Source organism: Olea europaea, chromosome 10 (genome assembly GCF_002742605.1).
Source record: "Olea europaea var. sylvestris chromosome 10, O_europaea_v1, whole genome shotgun sequence".
Classification (NCBI taxonomy): Eukaryota; Viridiplantae; Streptophyta; class Magnoliopsida; order Lamiales; family Oleaceae; genus Olea; species Olea europaea.
In genome coordinates this window covers 27,962,891-27,982,493 of record NC_036246.1, presented here as the reverse complement: position 1 = coordinate 27,982,493, position 19,603 = coordinate 27,962,891, and the positions used below count along the sequence as shown (strand labels likewise).

General features: G+C 32.4%; 1 protein-coding gene across 1 annotated transcript; it reads right to left on the bottom strand.

Annotated features, from left to right (window-relative positions):
* Positions 1 to 213: 213 nt before the first annotated feature.
* On the bottom strand, positions 214 to 3,290 carry LOC111401705 (bet1-like protein At4g14600). Its single transcript, XM_023029563.1, has 4 exons — positions 3,104 to 3,290; positions 2,851 to 2,983; positions 1,635 to 1,691; positions 214 to 649 (listed from the first exon to the last, which is right to left on the bottom strand). Exons 1-4 carry the CDS (start codon positions 3,124 to 3,126, stop codon positions 488 to 490), a joined length of 375 nt encoding a protein of 124 aa, XP_022885331.1. The 5' UTR covers positions 3,127 to 3,290; the 3' UTR covers positions 214 to 487.
* Positions 3,291 to 19,603: the final 16,313 nt, after the last annotated feature.

The window sequence follows — 19,603 nt, the reverse complement described above, 5'->3', positions numbered from 1 at the left end:
AAAAAAAAAAAAAAAAATTTTTAAGAAAAAAAAAAAAAAAAAAAAAAAAAAAAAAAAACACACACACACATCAAAGATTCAGATTCCTGTTAGAAGGTACCCCACAACAACTTACAACATCCGAGAGCTAAAGAGTTTTCCATGGATCCCAATTTTTCGAGCAGAAAAAGACTAATATTATTAGTTTCCATCTTCACAAAGAAAATTTTCCAATGCACACGAACAAAATAATAATAATAATAACAACAACATCTTTTAATTCCTGCTTAAGCAGAGTATTTACATGTTATTCTTATAACTACTTTTGTTTTACAAGAAGTTTGGAAAAGCCACAAGCATGCTTTTGTGACTTGTAACGACTTATAGGAGTCGTGCAAGGTTTTGCAAGAAAATGCATTTGATTTTTATACAAAAAACAGATATTTTTTAAAGTGGATTCAGTGTACCAGCCGTGGGATGGGAGGAAGCAACAGAGAAGTTCTTGTCCTCATCTTCGTGAAATTTTCGACCACAAATAGACCACAAAAAAACAAAGAAGTGCGAAAAGAACCACATGCATGACGTGATTTGATCCTTCCCTGATGATGCTCTTGTTCAGCCTCCTCATGTTATTTTTCACCCCAGCCTGAGCATTGATCAATGTCATTTGCTGTACAAACAAATAGAACAATCAACCAGACTTAGGTCATTTCAAACAAGATAATGCATTTAAGGATAAATACAAATGACGAACTTGGACAAAATTTCTAAAACAAGTTAATATTTTCAACAATGGGGGCCAAAAGGGGCAATGAACCTCTTACTTTGGAGAAATACAACAGAACTGCTCATTTCAATTTTTGAGAACTTAACAAAATCCTACCGCATGAAAATCAACAGCTTAAGAAATCACAAGTCTCCACATGATCAGAGTGTGATGAAGGGGAGGAATAGAAGGGCATAGAACCAGCTTAAAAGTAGAATACAGTGGAATAAAAGCATCAAACAAACTGGTATTCCCTTACCCTAAAAAGTCTCACCACTAATGCCGGAAATTTTTGTTCTCTTACCTTGCAGTCCTCGAACTGAATGGCACATGATCGAGTTCATAAAATATATCCAAAACAAAATCCATTAAAATACTCAGTTATGGCCTTAGACTCCTTTTCTAGATTTCTTCTCAAAAATACTTCCTATTGAACTTTATCAGGGTTTCTCATGATTTATTCTGGGCTTCATATTCCCATTTTCCTCGTCACTCCTTATTCCCATGCTCCAAATGACTCCAATATCAAAATTTAAATTTTCCTTTTTGAAGGTTTTGTTGGTACTATTAGAAGTGACATTTTTAAAAGCAAAGGATTGCCTAGCAGTATAGCATAAATCTTCTACGTCACCATTGTATTTGTAATTTGCAATATTTTTAATCTACAAATTGAATTATATGAACATCAAACTTTGCGGTCATGTAGCCTATTGCCTCAAAGCCCAATTCATGTGCACTTCGTCCAGTAGTCAACAACAATTAAGAAGTAAGGTTGCCAACTAAAACTGCAGCTAATTCCTCATCCACCCTTCCAGCAATTAGTGTACATGATATCAGTAATCAGTTGAGGCTCAATTCAGATTCAGGGTGTGTACAGTTTATGGCATACCAGCTGGTTGAGAAAATCATTCTGGTATTTCGCTTCGGATTCAATCTCTTGAGCTACCTGAAATATTAAATAGGAAAATAACTTAAAGCAAAAAATAGAAACAAAAGCTAACACAGTAGGCAAATTATAGCATAGAACAGGATCCACTAGTATGTAATGTAGGTGTTCCTAAGTGCGATGTCTATTAAATATCTGGAATACATAGTCATTAATTCACAAAGTGTACCCACAATGTGTACCAAAGAGCAAAGAACTCTTTCGCTTAAGCACAAAATGCAAAGTGATGCAAGAACCACATCTATGTGAAGAACATATATCCAGATGTCAAAAATCAATATGTGATGATAATTCATCATTATTAAGAAACTGAAAAAAAAATTTAGTAGTTGCAGCAAACATCAGTTGATTTTTCCACTGACTCAGCCAAAATTAGCACAAATTGATTTTGGATCAAGATTATTATGTTCAGACAACTAACATTTCAGCGGAACAAAAAGAAAAAATGATAAGAAAATAAACGTAGGGAAAAATTAACAAAGCAGTGGCTCAAATGAAAAGATCTCAAATTTTAATGCTCTGAGAAAACAACACTTGCAAAACTGCCAAAGCTTGCCTTGCTGCACTTTGTGCTCAGGTGTTTTCCTGGGCTTGCTTCTAAGAAACATGATAGACTAGAGAGCAAGTTGTGAATTACTCTTTTGGCAGTAAACTAGGAAATGCAACAGATCATCATCGATGATAATCAAGTCATTTTCACAACTAGAAACTTACAGGCAATCATCTTCACACGAAACATCAATTCACTTCACGGATCATGGGTCATACAGGTTAAGTATAATCAGCCGAAATACAAGTTTCACTAAATATTTTCCGTAGATTCAATGAGCATAACGTGATTAAAGGATGCAAATGTCACTGATAACTTCTAAACAATAGAGTATCAACTTCCAAAATCAAATGACTCCTCCGAAATACTTGCTGCATTGGTCTTATGAACTACAATTTATTAAATATGTTCGTATAGCTAAAAAAAAAAAACCCAGGGTGTCAAAAGGGTCAAATTTGATTACAAAACTGTTCAAATGATCTAATGAACCTAGTTACACATAATCATAACAGCTACAACACATTTTACAACAAAAACGTAAAATTCTTTGTCATGTAATATGATTATATTATATGCGTCTAATTTCAGAAAATAAATAGCAAAACATACATTTCTGAGTTGTCGAACTTGCTTGCGTAGACCGAAGACCTCCTCATCGAAATCCACGTGCATCGGATCAATTCTCAACTGGATTTCATCAGACTTACCGCTGACCGCTGCCGACCTCGTGCTTAATCCTTCCCTATTTCATCAATTAATAATCAATCCGAACCCAAAATCCACAAAAAGAAGGAAAAAATCTCAATTAAATTGAATTAATCGTAAGTGAGTAAATACTATATATCTTCAATTTGTGAAATACCTCGATCTATACGGACCAGCCATTATCGAAAAATTGAAAAATTTGGGGAACCTCAAAATTTTAGAATTATGAAAAAGCGGAGGGAATTAAACCATAATGGGTCATAATTGGACCACTCTCGTGGGCATATATTTTGGACATCTTACAAAAACTAAATTCTTTTGAAAAATCATATGAAAATTATTTTGGAAGTAAAAAAATATTTTTAAAGTTATTTGTTACTTTTTATTAGAAAATTTTGTCAAAAGTTATATCTCATTCATTAACAATTGATGTTTGTCAATCCAAAAAAGAACAAAATTTTAAAAATAAAATTAAATTAACAAATAAAAAAAAAGTGACAAACACTTAAAATGACAAAAATTCAAGAAGTGACAAACAATAAAAAATGATAGAAAGTGACATTGCCACTTTTTACTAAAAAATGAAATCCACTTGAGAAAATGGTCAAGTATAAACCAGAACACAATCTACATACTAAATACTAAGGGTATCGTTATTTCCATCTACACTTTTTATATTTACAGCCACTTTTGAGAATAAAATTTTATTATATTTTAAATTCTTGTAAAAATACGTAACTCTATATTCATCCACTTATTTTTATTTTCATTAAATTATCCTAAATCTTTTTACATTCTTTGTGTTTAACTAGAACCCTAATAATTCAAAGAAAATTACATGGATATGTTCAAAGCATTCTAATACTCAGAATTTCAATAGACAAAGAATTTAGTAAACAATGGCAGAGACGCCACTTGAACAAATATATAGAGACATAGCAATATATGAAGAAGAGTTTGAGAAAGTAAGGATTCGTGTTTTGTTGTTTGATTTTTGTTTGAATTTGGACGTTTTAATTTTCTTTTCTTGATTTTACCTATTATCCCTAAGTCTAACTGGTAAGAGCTTTTGGCTCGATGCCCATCGAGCAACTATGGTATGAAAACTCTTTCTTGATTGTTGTCTGGATTACCTTTGTTTTTCTCCTCTTTCAACTATGTCGGAGAGCTAATAGTGCCTATATCAAAAGTGATATTATATTTCTTAAGTTATTAACCACCCCACTTCTCCAAAAGAAAAAAAAAAAGAACAGAAAATAGTTTTTTTCTCTTTATCTAGTTTTAATTCTTTGCTGTACAAAATCCTAAGTTTTGGCACACGCATTGCTTTTTTCTAGAGTACAATGGCCTTAAATGCCTTTATTTGGTTACCCTTATCGAGGGGCTGCGGTGGAATTTTTTGTAGATATAGTACAAAAATAAATGATTGCTAAGTCGTTGAACAAGAAAGATAGCAAGATAAACTTTGAAAGTACATAATTATATGGTTTTGTTAATTGATAGTCTGTTCAGGGATTGTTTTTCATCAACTTTTAACCTTCAGACCCTAAAACCAAACTTGTTTTTCCTTTTATGACACGTTTGGTAAAGAGGATTGGATAACAATAGACAAGACCTTTTTTTGGGGTGTGGTTGGCATACTCGATGTCTCTGCTCTCTTTTTATGTTCACAAGATCTCTTCTTTTTCTTTTTTTTTTCTTTTTTTTTTTTGTGCTCCCAATTGTAGTGGGTTTTCCACAAGTATTTAGAAAAGTTCCAATTCATCTGCTATTTTGCATTTTTTTTATTTTGCTCTCAATTGTAGAGGGTTTCTTTACAAGTATTTAAAAAAATTCCAATTCATCTGCTATTTCGCATACTTGATGTTTTCATTGTTATCTTATTTACTTTTGAATTTATGTCAATGACATTATTTGACACAATACTTTTAATGTAGGATGCACCAACGCATAACTATGATGTGCAGAATGAATTATTTGTTGATTAGACGGATATATTTACGATAAACATGGTACGTAATGATTTTATTTTTAATATGATCATATATTTATACAAAAACATTTGATGTCAAGAATGAATTATTTATTGATTACACAGATATGTTTATGACAAACATGGTACGTAATGATTTTATTTTTTAATATGATCATATATTTATATTCAAATATTTGACAATAAACAAATGTTTTACAAGTAAAGAGGCATTGATTTATTGGGTTACAACTACTAGTAAGAGACATAACATGATTGTTGTTATGAAGAAGTCCAACTTAGGCCAAGTTGTGAGAAAACCAAGAATTGATTTCATGTTTAAAAGATATGGTTCGTATAGGTGTAGGAATACCAACAAAGAAAATGAAAAAGGGAAGAGATGTAGAGCTACTGGAACAAAAAAATGTGGATGCCCGTTCGCTTTGAATGGAAGAAAATTGATAAATGGTAATTATTTGGTATGAAAAGTGAAATGTGGAAAACATAATCTTGATATTGCCCATAACCTTGAAGGATGTTCGTATGCCAAAGACTAATTGAGAAGGATACTTCAATTTTCGTTGACATGTCAAAGAATCACGTAAGAACAAGCTGGAATGACATAAATGCAACAAATTATGAATAGGCCTATTGAGAATAAGTACATAAAGTGGCATTACGCATCTACGGAGACAAATATAGTTCAAAATTTGTTTCGGGCACATCCATATTCAGTAGATTTGTTGCAAGCATTTCCTCGTGTGATAATTATGGATTGCACATATTAAACAAATAGGTATCGCCTATCGTTGTTGAGGATAGTAGGTGTGACTTCTAATGATTTAACATTTTCGATTGCATTTGCATACTTGGCAAAAGAACTTGAGAAAAATTATACATGGGTTTTGGGAGAATTGAAGAGTCTAATGGATGATATAATAATGCCTAGTGGTATTGTTATCGACAAAGAGCTAACTCTTATGAAGGCCACTGAAAAATATTTTCAACATCTACTAAATTTTATGTAGATGGCACATTTGAAAGAATGTCTTGGCAGAAACAAACAATATATATATATATATATATATATATATATATATATATATATATTATTATTTTTTGGGAAGATCACAAGGACCAATGGGATACTTTTATGCATAGGTGGAATTTGTTAGTACTTTCAACATCTATAGAAGAGTATAAGCAAAATCTAAATCTCTTATATCCAATTTTCAACAGTTTCCACAAGCAATCAATTATGTCATGAATTCATGGTGTCTTAAATATAAAGAGTAGTCTGTCTCAACTTGAATTAATCTACATGTGCACCTTGGAAACACGACAACTAACAAGTAAATTGCTAATGCCATTATTAAATTGTTATATGTGAAGCCATGCTCAACAATTGTTTGTTATTTTTCTTTAATCATGCATTTGACATTGAAGGCTAACTATCCATTCTGTCTTTGATTATATGCTGGATCCAAGTTGCAAAATCAAATGCAATATGAAGCTATATTGTGACAATATGTGTCATGCAATTTGAGTATTCTATAATACTAGATATTTGACTTGTTTTTACTTAGATGCATTAACTGTGCTACTATACAGTGAATCTGATTTTTTTTATTGGTAGGGTTGAATCTGCACATGCAAAACTTAAGAGGCATCTAGGTTCTTCTCAAGGCAAGACACATCATGGACAAGAATTCATGCATTATTGGAACTACAACATACATATATTAAAGCTTCTTTTGAAAAGAGCTTGAGTATTGTCCAACATAATTTCAAACCTACCTTATTTAAAGAGCTTAGGGGATTTACATCAATAATTGCAATGAATTTGATATTTCAAAAGTTTAAACGAGCTGATGACATAGGGATTGACGAGGTAGCTTGTGGATGTGTTATACGAAAAACACATGGATTACCATGTGCCAATGAGATTTCATAGTATAAGATAGAATCTCGGCCCATTCCTTTATCAAGAGTATACTCTCATTGGAAGAAACTTGATCTAGTACCTCTTGATAAAGGTAACACATTAGAGATTAATTGTGCATCATTATTTGAGATGATTGAGAAGCATTACCAAGATAATAATGATCATGTGAAGTTAGATATTCTACAAAAATTGAAAGAGATTACTAGTCCGAGTTCTACATCATTAGTTTAGCCACAAGTTCAGGCTAAGACAAAGGGCCATCCATCTTCAAAGATAGATGTATCTACTCGTCGTATTTTGAGTTAATGCTATCTGGACAAGAAAATATGTTACAACAATTGAATAGTTCCATTAAGTCTTTAAGTCAACCTACACTATTAAAGCCAGCCTTCAATTCAACAAAAACAAAAAGTGTATTGAGCTCCTGGATCAAAGTCCATGGCTTATTTTGTTTCATTTCCTATTCATTTGAGACCTTACATAATTGGTGTGAAAGATGTAGCCTCAGATGACAATTGCGATTTTTGGGCCGTGGCTAATATTTTAGGCATATGTGAAGATAATTAGTCTTTGGTCAAAAAGGACCTATTAAAAGAGCTTGAATCTCAATTTGATGATTACTCTGGACTCTATGGAAATGATGATCTGGTCCATGAGTTGATTCATTCATTCTTTCAATTTAATGGCTATGCTAGTTGTGAGTATTGAATGACCATGCCAAATATAGGTCATTTTATTATTTCTAGATATAAGGTTATTCTTATTCACTTGAGCCAACAACAATGTCTTACATTTCTTCCACTTTAGGACGAACCCCTTGCAATTGTATCTCATAAGATGTTGCAATTGAATTTGTTAATGGCTACCATTTTGTCTCGGTAAATATTTATAAAATTAATTAAATGATATTTCTAGATACGTTTTTCTATGTAATTGTGTGCAAATAAATTGGCATACCATCATCCATGTGGAGAGGGCTTGGCTACACCTTATCATACTAGGACGCAATTTTTTAGGTCCTTAGTAGAAGAAGATGTAGCTATATCAGAGATAATTAATTTGGATAAACCATAAGAACAGTTAATGATAACACCATTATTATTGTTTGAACAGTTAATTGATCTGTTCGCTAGTATTTAATTACCGATCACATTATGATCCCATGGATTTGGGATGGAGAAAAGCTTGATGAAGATTTGTTTTGGTTATGTTTATGTGTTGGTTCTTGGCAATGTCAGTGTGATTGGTTTTATATATATATATATATATATATATGTATGTATTGGTTCTTGGCAATGTCAGTGTGAGCAGTTGAATTGAAAATATGTGTGTGTGTGTGTGTGTGACTTTTCATTTTTATGATGCAATATTATTTAAAAGTCTAAACCTACTAATCGAATCGAGCGAAACCGAATTGATTTGATTTGGGGTCGGTTCCGTTTAAGAGCTAGAGTGGGTTAGTTTGAATTGAAATTTTTCCAAACTGACTAATTTGATTTTGGTTTCAGGTAGAGATCAAAACAAACCAAAATCGAACCGCGAATTTATGGTTATTTGCCCCAAAAGCATTTTTTTTTTTTACCGACGCACAAAGAAAATATTTTGTTGCTTTGATGGATTGAGTAAAAACAAAAACGTTAAAACTTCTAATCTAACATGGTTAAGCGAATAATATATGTTAATACAATGTTCAATCAGTTCAATTTTGTTCTTATTTCATTCATTTGGTTTAAAAGAGTGTATGGATATAGGGAATATGTGAATCTATAATGTTAGATATGTATTTAAAGTGTGATGAATATATAAACTTCATTTGGATACATAGTATTTAAATGAATGAATTTTAAGGATAAGATTGGAATATGATGTGGATGTATATAATACTTCTTTAAAAAATTATAAAATTTAATAGGGATGAACTTAGAGGTGGTTGTAAATATAAAAAGTATGGATGGAAATAGCGGTACCCAATACTAAACGTCATTTTCCAAAGTTGAGTATTACTTTTGATTGAAATAGGACATACAATTTCACGTTTTAATAAATAGTGACATTCATCACTAAAGGAAATGTAACAAAAACTCAAAAAAAAAAAACAAAAAATAAGAAGTGACAAACAATTAAAAAAATGTGGTCGAAAATTTTAAAAAGTCATAAACATAAAAAGGTGTTAAAATAATAAGTGACAAATTCAAAAAAGATGACAAACATTCAAAACTTGAGAAACACTGAACCCTTGTTTGATTTCCATTATTTTCAAAATACATTTTTCTCTCTTATTTTTAATCACAAAATTAACAATAAAATGATATTACATGTATATTTAGAACATTTTTCTTATTTTTTAATCATATTCTCCATCAATTTACCATTCCAAAATATGTTTTTAGCCAAATATGGGGCTCAATAAGTGTTGAAAAAAAAAAGTGACAGATTTTTATTTTATTTATTTTTTTAAAAAGTTACACAAGGTCTATCCACTTAATAAAATGGTCATTTATTAACCAGACCAAAATAGCACCAATTGAAAAAGTGACGAAAATTCAAAAAAGTGAAAAACGCTCAAAAAAATTAACAAACAAAATCAGAAACTTAAAATAGATTCAAGGGCTTGGTTGATTTTCTTCTAAATATTATTATTATTATTATTATTATTATTATTATTATTATTATTATTATTATTATTATTATTTGTGATTGTACTCCACTTATATTAATCAAACATAGAATATAACTTGATTTTAAAAACTCAATAACCTATAAATTGGAAATGACAAAAAAAAGAAAAAAAAAAAAGAGTAACAAAACCATTTACCAAGCATAATTAATAAGTAATAACCCAACAGACACCTATTATCTAATTTTGAAGAGAAAATCACTGATATTATTAGTACGAAGATGTTAAAAAAAATGATGATTTCTTGGATATTAAAGAATCATCATGCCTAACATGGAGTTATTGACACTTTAATTACCATATTGTAATTCTAAAGTGTTCCAACAACAAATCATATCATAATATAATGTCATTTACAACTAAACATGGTAAATATGCTGATACTGCAATTTTCTAATATATTTTTTTTGGAACAACAATATGTATTACTCCTTTGTGTTCCCATCTGCAACTCATTCTTCAATTATTCTTTCTTATGACAAGCAAATTGTCATAATTGCATTGCCTGTAGTTAAATGTCAGTATCTTCCCAAGATTGAACGAAGCATGAAACACTTCATACACATGTAACAAAAATCAAGACTGATACTTTCAATTACTATTGTGAAAATTCTAGAGATTTTTTCATGGCCTACTGAGACAAGAGTCTATCCCTAAATAACAATTCAACTATCTTTGTTACAATGAAACAAAAAAACATACGCATATAAGTAATAATGGCTTTCATCCACTTTGTAAATTTAACTACTTGCTTCCATCAAGGAGCACTTTCTTTGCATTTAATCACATTTAGTGTTCAGTACTAGTAGTCTCCCATTCTATAAAATTTTGAAAATCCAAAATTCCAACAGACATCCATACCTAAGATTTAAGAACAAAGCTGGGTGATGTGCATGCGTGCGTGCATATGTCTATGAAAAAGAGAATATGTGTGTGTATGTACTATGGAAAATGTAAATCATAAAAATGGGGACAACGCTTAACTTCAAATCTTGAGAAATAGCAGAGCCCAAAGGGAAACAAAGCTGAAAATCTTAACAATATAATAATGATAATGTCAACACTATATCAGCTTCACTGTAATATACACACATGTATGGACTCATTTAGCAAAAGCAATGACTGCAATCGGGGTGGATTTGGTGAGTTTGAGTATTTCAATTTTCTAGCTAATTGTCAAGCATTAATGGATCTACTCTTGTCTTCTACTTATGCGGAAAGGACATACTAGAAATAGAAGGGAAGTGAAGGGCTTTGATGCATTTTTTGAGGACGGTGGTGGCGGTGGTACTGTCCCTGCATCACGGTGCTTTCGACTGAGCTCAACCATCCTATTACGATATTGAAAATGGAAAAAGTTGAAAGAAACATCAACTGGTTTTTCTTTCTTTGCATTTTGGGTTTAGGACTTTTAGGCATATTAATTTCGTTTTAAATTGTTTAATTGGTGTAAAAGCATATTATTCAATTTTGTTGCTTTTGGGCCGTACTGGGCATAATTTTCCCTATACTTTGGGCCAAATCTGGTTAAACTTTTTGTTGGGCCAAGCTCAAAAGGAAGCCCAATTAAAAGTGCAAATCTTTCCATTTTTAGAGTTGTTATGATCCATTTGTTTGTTCTTAGAACTATTGTAATAATACGCCATCCGATCAAAGCATTGGGTCACTTGTTCAACTAATGGTGAAAAAATAAATTTCGTGTAGCACGATATTTAAAATGAAAAATGTTTCAAGTATTTTGGCTACTACAAATTTACCTAATTTCATGTAGCGAAGTTCGGCGGGTTTAGAATAGACTAATTTTATTCTGGTCTATGAACCAAATTGAATCAAATGTAGTTGCATGTCACTGGTTCCTTTGTCTAACTTACTAATCTAGGTTTACTACGTATAGAATTATCTACTCGATCATATGTCACGTTTAGTAGAAGAATATGAATAAAGTCCAGAATTGTAAGTTATAAGCTAATTTTCATTTATGGAATATCATATTCTATGATATATTTTTGCTAATTGTTAAACAAGCCGAGATTTTTAATTATTTTGGTATCAGATATTTTAGGAATTATGTTATCTAGTACCAATGGTGCTATAGCACTAACTTATAATTGATAGATCACCTTAAAAGTAGATAAATGAGTCATATTTAAGGTGTTCTATTATTTCCATGCCACAAAAGTTGTTGCTATAGCATCTATGGTCCTAAATAGCATTGCTCATATTCATTATGTTAACACAAAATGAGTTGGTTGAAAGCTGTATAATGTGAACACTTTGATAATATCTGATTAAAAATAATTGTGACAATGGTTCTTTGTCAAGGGTATATAGTCTCCCCCAGCCATGAATTATAGTTTGAAAGTGCAATTTTTGTAAGTTTGATGGCCGAGTTTGTCCATTGCCCGGGGAAAGATGATGAATACGTTAAAATACGCGTTAGTAAGGGACTTGGGGATGTAGGAAATGTTGTTACGAATGCTAGTAGAATTGAATGTAATTCTGTACATAAAGATAAATTTGACGAGGGTGGTTTGAAGTGTTGAGTCTAAATTGCATCATGACCTTAGGGGACGAGGGTTGTGGGTTTGGTGGGATTTGGGAGTGAAGGGTTTCGAGAGCATTGATGGTGGTGATCATCAAAATGGAGAGCCAGGCAACAGGGTAGAGTAGGGATGGAACTTTGAATAGGACTTTACCAAGTTCATGGTACTAGTGCATATGAAGGTGTCTTGATCCTTCCCAAAGCTTTTAACACCATTGTCCACAAAATAAATTTTTGACAACATGTACAAATTCATATTGCACACATAAAATATGCTTAAGATTCTAAATGCAAACAAAAGAGACAAAGACAAGTGCTTTAAGCAACATATGGTTAAGAAAGAAATGCAATTCATTGGAACGAAACAAAATAAATATAAATCGCATAGAAATATGTAACTGGAGAAAAATGGTTGCATAAGATGGCATTCTTCAATTTCTTCTATATTTTACCATAACGTACTGAAAAGAAGAAAAAGTCAAAATCTCATAAATTATAGTTTTCAATTGATAACAAAAAAAGGTTACAAGGCATAGGTAGATTTAAAATGAAGATTTGTCGACTTTAAAAAAGGTTACTGCGCTAATCATCACAGCATGCAATATCGCGCACAGTGGTTCTCATCGCCATTGCGTGACAACAATGGCACACGACGGTGCTTGAATGTGGTTGTGAAGCTTCCTCTTGATCAGATCATCTCTATGCCACCTTTAGCGAGTGTCCCCACGGTAGCATTACAGTATGGCCACCTCCAACTTTGACAACTTCGAGATTCCTTTCGATGACTCTTGGGTTGGTCTCTTAAGCATTTATATGAAATTTACGGTGGGTTTTAATAAACTATTGATTTTACTTTCCGACGTGGTTTGGCGGAGTTCAATAAATCATATAAGGGTAATAAAGGTCATTTTCAATATTCTTATCGACGAAGGTTTCGGGGTTTTTGGTGGTTATTTCCTCACTCAATCTGCATAGTCGGAGTTTTAAGATTGTTTTTGTTGGTGGTTGGTGTTGGTGATGGTACTAGCGTTGGTGGTGGTGTCAACAATGGTGTGGTTGTGGCACAAAATTTGATTACGCCCAAAGTATAATGCGGTAATTGTAGTATAGATTTGGGGTGTCGATTCCACAGGAAGATGGAAAACTTCACCAAGGATCAAACAAACTAGGGTTTTCGTGATTTTATGTGAATGTAGATTGTCAATTGGAATGAAATTTTATTATCAATTCGCGAAATTAGAGAAGCATCCGAATTCCCTCAATTGGATTGGACCATAGACATCAAAAATTCATGGTTTTTTTTTTCAATTAAAGGTTTTCATCACAATCCTCTAATCGGAATATTTAACAATGAAGGTCAATTAATTTTCAATTGTAATCCTAGGATCTAGATTTTTGCAAACCATTCCTACACACGTTTATTGGACTAAGATTAAGAAACAACCATATACACAATACATAAGGCAGTAAATAATCTACCAATAAAATTTAATGAAATTGAAATTCAACAATAAGTTTAATTCTACAATAAAGAAAACGTGATTGAATCTGTGAAGAATATAGTAAAAGTTAAATAAATTCCAAGCAATTTCATGAAAGAAAATCTAGATTTAGAGGTGTTTGACAATAAAAGTACCAGTTTGCATGAATAATTGATGTGAAGTAGCCAAATCCAATGAGTTCCTCCGTAGCATCACCTAGGAATTTAGTTTTCCATGGATTTCTTGAGCCAAACTTGAGAGAAAATTGATGTGAGATGAATAATAAACATTCTGGGGCGGAATAGGTTAAAAACGAGTGCCAAAACACGTTTCCATAACAAGTTGGACGAATTAAAGAAACTAAATTTTCGACTAGAATTTATTCTATGCGATTGCTTTCAGTATCTTGGCCATAATTTTCTCTCCTAATGTCCGATTAAGGTAATTCAAAGTACGTTGAAAAGCTAACACAAATGACTACAATTTTTCTGAATAGCTCTTTCCAAATTCAAACGTTTACTAGGTAAAAAGTTGATCTCAATCTTCAGCTGAAAATTTAAAAAATCCTCTTGCGGTTGGAATTTGATTTGTAAATATGTTATGGTCATATTTCACTTCTTTTGACTTCTAATTGCACCCAATTGACTTCTAGCTTTCTTAAATCATCATTACATTGCCCTTCTTATCTTTGGATTATTTGCAACTTGATCCCTGAACTTTCACTTTCTTCCATTTTGATCTTTTTTCGCTCTTTTCTTCTAAATTTCACATTTTCCATCAAAATAAAACCTGAATCAAAGGATAAGTATAACGATTGCATATTGGTATCAAATAAGCACACGAATGCAATAATTAAGAGGGAAAAATATTATACTTTACACTCTTATCAGTGGTCGTGTTGACGATGATTGTACAAGTATTGGTAGTGCTAGCGGCGGTGGTGAGGTGACACGGCATTCAGTTGGTATCATGGTAGAGCGGGGTTGAGGTGGAGGGGAGGGGAGGAGAGGGGCCGGATGTGATAAAGTGCATTTTTGATCAATTATTTAAATAATTGTGATCAATAAATAATTAATTTGTGATCAATAAATAATATGTGAATGATAAATAGATAATTCGTGACTAATAAATAATATACGACATAAAAAAGTGTGAAATTGTGACTAAATTTGTAATCATGACCCACACAATTTGTTAAGATGTGAACACTTAATTTGATAATTTATGATCATGACACAAGTTGTGACCTTTAAAATTTGTAATTTGTCATTGAGAAATAACTTGTGAATAATTAATTTAATAATTTGTGATTTTAAAATAAGCGATGACCTACAAAAGCTGTGATTTGTGGCCAAGAAATAATGTGTAACCTATTAATTTGATAATTTGTGCTCGATAAATAAATTCTTTACAAAGAGCTTAAGAAAATCAACTGCAAGACGAGTCGGAATCCATTATTCGGTGATTTATTTTTTACGTAAAGAGGGGAAAAATGTTTAGTTAGAAATATTGATTTAATGAAAGAGTGTTAAAATTTGGGGGTTCATCTGAGGTGGAATTTTGTTTCATAAACACCGTCAAATGGGCCCTCGTATGACTGAAAAGTGTTAATGGACTGGGCTTTCTATAAGGAAATAGGACAAATGCGGATTTACAAATTTCAAATTATTTCGGATAACTATCGAGTCGAAACACTAAAGGGATACAAGGGAAAAATCATATATACCTTATAAATATAAAATATTTCATTTTCTACTACCTTATTAATTTTAAAACATACATTACTGTATAACTCAGTATAAATACCAAATTTATTGTGAGAGAAACTTCTCCTACTTTAATTTGTAACTGAAATGTTTATGCACAATCCAAGCGGGCATAATAAATAGAAAATGCTAAATGTATGGGAATAGAACTTCAAATTCAAATTGAGATTTAATGAGATGATAACATTACAACCTCATTGCCGGATTTCACCTGCTTGCCCTTTTTTATTATTTATTCCAATGCGTATTTTATCAAACCTCAAAGTTTAAGAACCATAGTTTTAGCTTCCTCGGCTTCTTCTTCTGATGGGGAATTAAATTCTCGAGATGGGAATTCTCGGTCGAAGGTTAGGGTTTTGTGTTTAATTTTATTTTCTACTTATTAAATTTCGTAGTTGATTTAATCTGATCATTTTTAATCGAGCTGCACGGGGGAATTCTTAAAATAGTTAACTTTGTTTGGAAACTAGAATAGAGAATGAACACAAAGAAAACACTCGACAACTATTACAGACTACAATCAATACATGGCTTAAGATCTGGAATTTTAAATTCAAAATGAGTGAGACGTTGAAATATCAAGTGGATTCAAAACCTGATAATCAACATCACCATGAAGAAAGCATTCTTCACAGCACAGTCAAAAATTGTCGAAATTATAAAACCCCACCTGTGTTCATCTGATTGCTTGAAGGGTTCAATTTTTCCTAAATTTTTCAATTAAGAAGGTACGAACTACAATTTCTATAGAAGCTTTTTGGGTTTCTGCATGTACAATAATTGTTTCCTTGAAGTAGTGATATTTTGTGTAATGTATATTTAGTTTTAGGTGTTTAGTTGTTAGTACTTGAAATCGATTGGTGCATGAAACTTTGATTTATCATAATAACACCAAGATACATTGATGAATATACTAAGCTATGCAGTAAAGTGATTTGTGAACTGATTTGGTTATGTTATCATAGTTCATGCACATGTGAATACTAGAAATGTTTATCACTGGACAATATTACTTTGGGGTTCCATGAATAGACTATGAGATATTACATAACTCACAAACTTTGATTGTGAATTTTTATTTTCCTATTTTCTTACAGAAATGGATTCATTGAATGTCTATGTGAAGAACAGAGCAGAAATTATTGGTCTTTTGGTTTCATATTCTTGCAAACACACGGATCTCGTTGAGATGATAACGAATGACTTAAAACTTGATAGGAGGAAGTCATGTTTGAAGATTGAGTATGTTGCTGATGTAAACATATAGCGGTTTGGGATTGGAAATTTTGCAAATCTCTGTAATAATTGAGAATAGTTAAATGGGGAATTAAGTACATGAATTTGGGATTGTTTGAATAAGTAATAGGGGCATTTTGATGGCGTGATTGTTGCATGATTATTGATTAATTTAGGAAAGAGTAAATTTTTGGGTTATTTATATTACTGCATGTATTACAGTAATTTTAGAATAAAAAACTATGAAAAGTAAAATTTGAAATTAATTTTAAAATGTGGTACATGGTGAAATTTCCTCGAGGGATATATTGTCTAATTGTAAATGTGGGATCCCTCACAAATAATTTGGCTACGATAAGGGTGGCAATAAACGTAAAAGCTCAATCAAGGGCAGCTCGGTTCATTTCCACACATAGGCCCATGTACTCAGCTAGGTCGCCCAAAGATCAGCCTATGGAGTTGAGTTCAACAAGAAAAGCTAATTGGTCATTTCGAGCTTGCCCTTTTTTTTTTTTTTTTTTAATTAGGTTAAATTTCATAATTTTTATCTCATATATAGTTTTTCTATATTTTCTTTAATTTTGCCAAAAAAAGGGAAAAAAATGTTGATGATCGACATACTCTATGGAGTAAAAATGACGGATATCGGTGACGTCAATCGAAAATGGGCTAATGATCTCCATTTGGCAATAGAGGTTCTAGTGAACAATGAGACTGCGGGCCATGCAAACTAGCTAAGGCTTCATTTGATGGCCACGGATGTAATAAAAATTAAAAAAATTTATGGTTTGTAAATGAGGACATGTGTGCATCGGTGCAAGCAAAGGGCAATTTGGCGCCTTCACAATAGACGAAATTCATAACCGTTGATTTGGGGTTCACACAAGATGGAGAAAAAATTTCGCAATTCAATGTAAGAGCAAGAAAATCCCAAGGCTTCGTTTGAGGTGGTATTGTGTTTTATAATTATAAAACTTGTCAAATGGGCCCTTAAATGGGATATAAATGGAATAGGATTTTATAAGGTAATGGTATAAATTGAACAATGAAGCAGGTGACACATTGTTACCTGTCACCTAATCGGTGATGAATTTCTACTAATGATAGATAAATGTACTGTTTTGAAATACATACAATTTTCAGGATCAAACATATCAAAAAGTAACCATATAACGTGGTTGAACTTGGCATTTCTATAACAGCATGGACAAATACAAACATGTGACACAACACATGCAAACATGCACGGAGGGAAAAGAACACGAAGAGGCTTCATCGGATGGCCATGGCTATAGTAGAAGTCACCAATTGAAGGCTCATATAAGCAGGACATGTGCTGCTTCTATGCATCAAGGCAAGCCGAGGGCAATGACACGCCTTTGTGAGAGTCGGGTTTACATAAAGAGGGAGAAGAAATTATTGTATATGGTGATCTAATGTAAGAGCGTGAGAATTTTAGGGGGGTTCAATTGAGGCAGATTTGTGTTTTATAGTCGTAATCCACGTCAAATTGGGCCTCTTTATGAGCCAACAATATTAATGGATTGGGCTTTTCAGAAATTACTAATTGATAACCACTTAGAAATTTAATGGGCCAAAGCCCATAAGTTGATGTTGTGTAACTCGAAATATGGGCTTCATCGCCGAGAGTTTGGGTTAGTCCTTCTTCTATAAATTTGTGTAATGGGAAAACAGTATGAGAGGTCCCAATCTATTTATAGTTGATATGGTAAGTTATAAGTTGGCCTAAAACCTCTTTTTTTTCTTTTTTTTGTCAAAACACGTCTCCAAGCTTTAAGATTGTAATGGACGATTGTGTTAGCTTGAACTTTTATAGCATATTTAGAAAACCTAGGTTTAGAGGTATTAAGTAGGCCGAATCTAAATCAGCTCAATCAACCGAGGAGCCAGCTCATGCTCGCAAATGGGATGAACCGAGCATGAGTTGGCTCGCTTAGAAAAATCTAGACTCGGCTCATCTCGTCCTTACGTGGGATCACATTTGTTTCCTATTATAATTCATTTTGACGACCGACTCGCTCCACTTGACATCTCTACTCATATTGGACTAGCTTGTGTCAAAAGAAAACCAATGAACTAGCCTTATGTCCAATTCTAACTAGCAAAAGCTCATTACAAAAACACATAAAATCTAGTTAAACCAAGTCAACTAGACAGGTCATACTGATTAATCCAAATTTTATATAAAAGCATAAGAAGAAATGGCCAACTAGAGCATGAGATTAGAATTGAGGTACTTATCCATTGTGCTAACCCTAGTGTTTGTTAAACAACAACCTCAAATTTCACACACACACACACACACACTTATATATATATAGTTGATTGGACATAGGGCATAACACTTACAATTGAGATTGAACTCATTATATGGTGTAGTGTGATGGCAATTCTGCTTCTTAGGAATGGTGCTAGGCTTGCCGATCGGTGATTGCAGAAGCGAGGAATAGCATTATAACTGTGTAGAGGCCAAGAAGATTCAGTGATTAGATTGAAAGTGCAAAATCGACATGTTAACCAAGAAGGTGCTTGAGTGATGTTGACATGAATTTTTGGTTTCTTTAGAGGTATCAGGGATTTCTGTTCAGTGTGTGCAATTCTATTTATGTCAAAAACATATTATGAGTTGTACATGACAAATGAAATTGGACTAGAATGTCCACTTCAGGTTTATGGATGTTCTACCCATTGTATGAACGAGCAGTCTGTATTGTTGAACTAAACTAGGATATTTCATTCAGCCATGGTCATTGAATTGGCTTCACTAATTGTGTTGGAAAATAGGGGTCATGGTCGCCCATGTATGTGCGGTGACCTTACCCGCGAGACATTAAAGGGTATGGGGGAGTGATTTGAGTTTAAAATTTAAACCTTCAACTCCGCATAACTTCCCTAACTTACCACATAATCTCTAACAATTGTAAAAGAAAAAAAAGAGAAAATAGATTACAAGAAATATTGTGAGATTCGTATGAAAACTACCAGCAAAATTTGAAAAGTGCAAAGAACCACATTTT

Excerpts from the sequence above, each read along its gene's own strand:
- LOC111401705 (XM_023029563.1), bottom strand. The coding sequence starts at position 3,126 with ATGGCTGGTCCGTATAGATCGAG. Across the intron at positions 2,984-3,103 it reads GCTGGTCCGTATAGATCGAG|GGAAGGATTAAGCACGAGGT; the intron begins GTATTTCACAAA and ends TTGATGAAATAG. Across the intron at positions 650-1,634 it reads ATGATTTTCTCAACCAGCTG|CAAATGACATTGATCAATGC; the intron begins GTATGCCATAAA and ends TTGTTTGTACAG.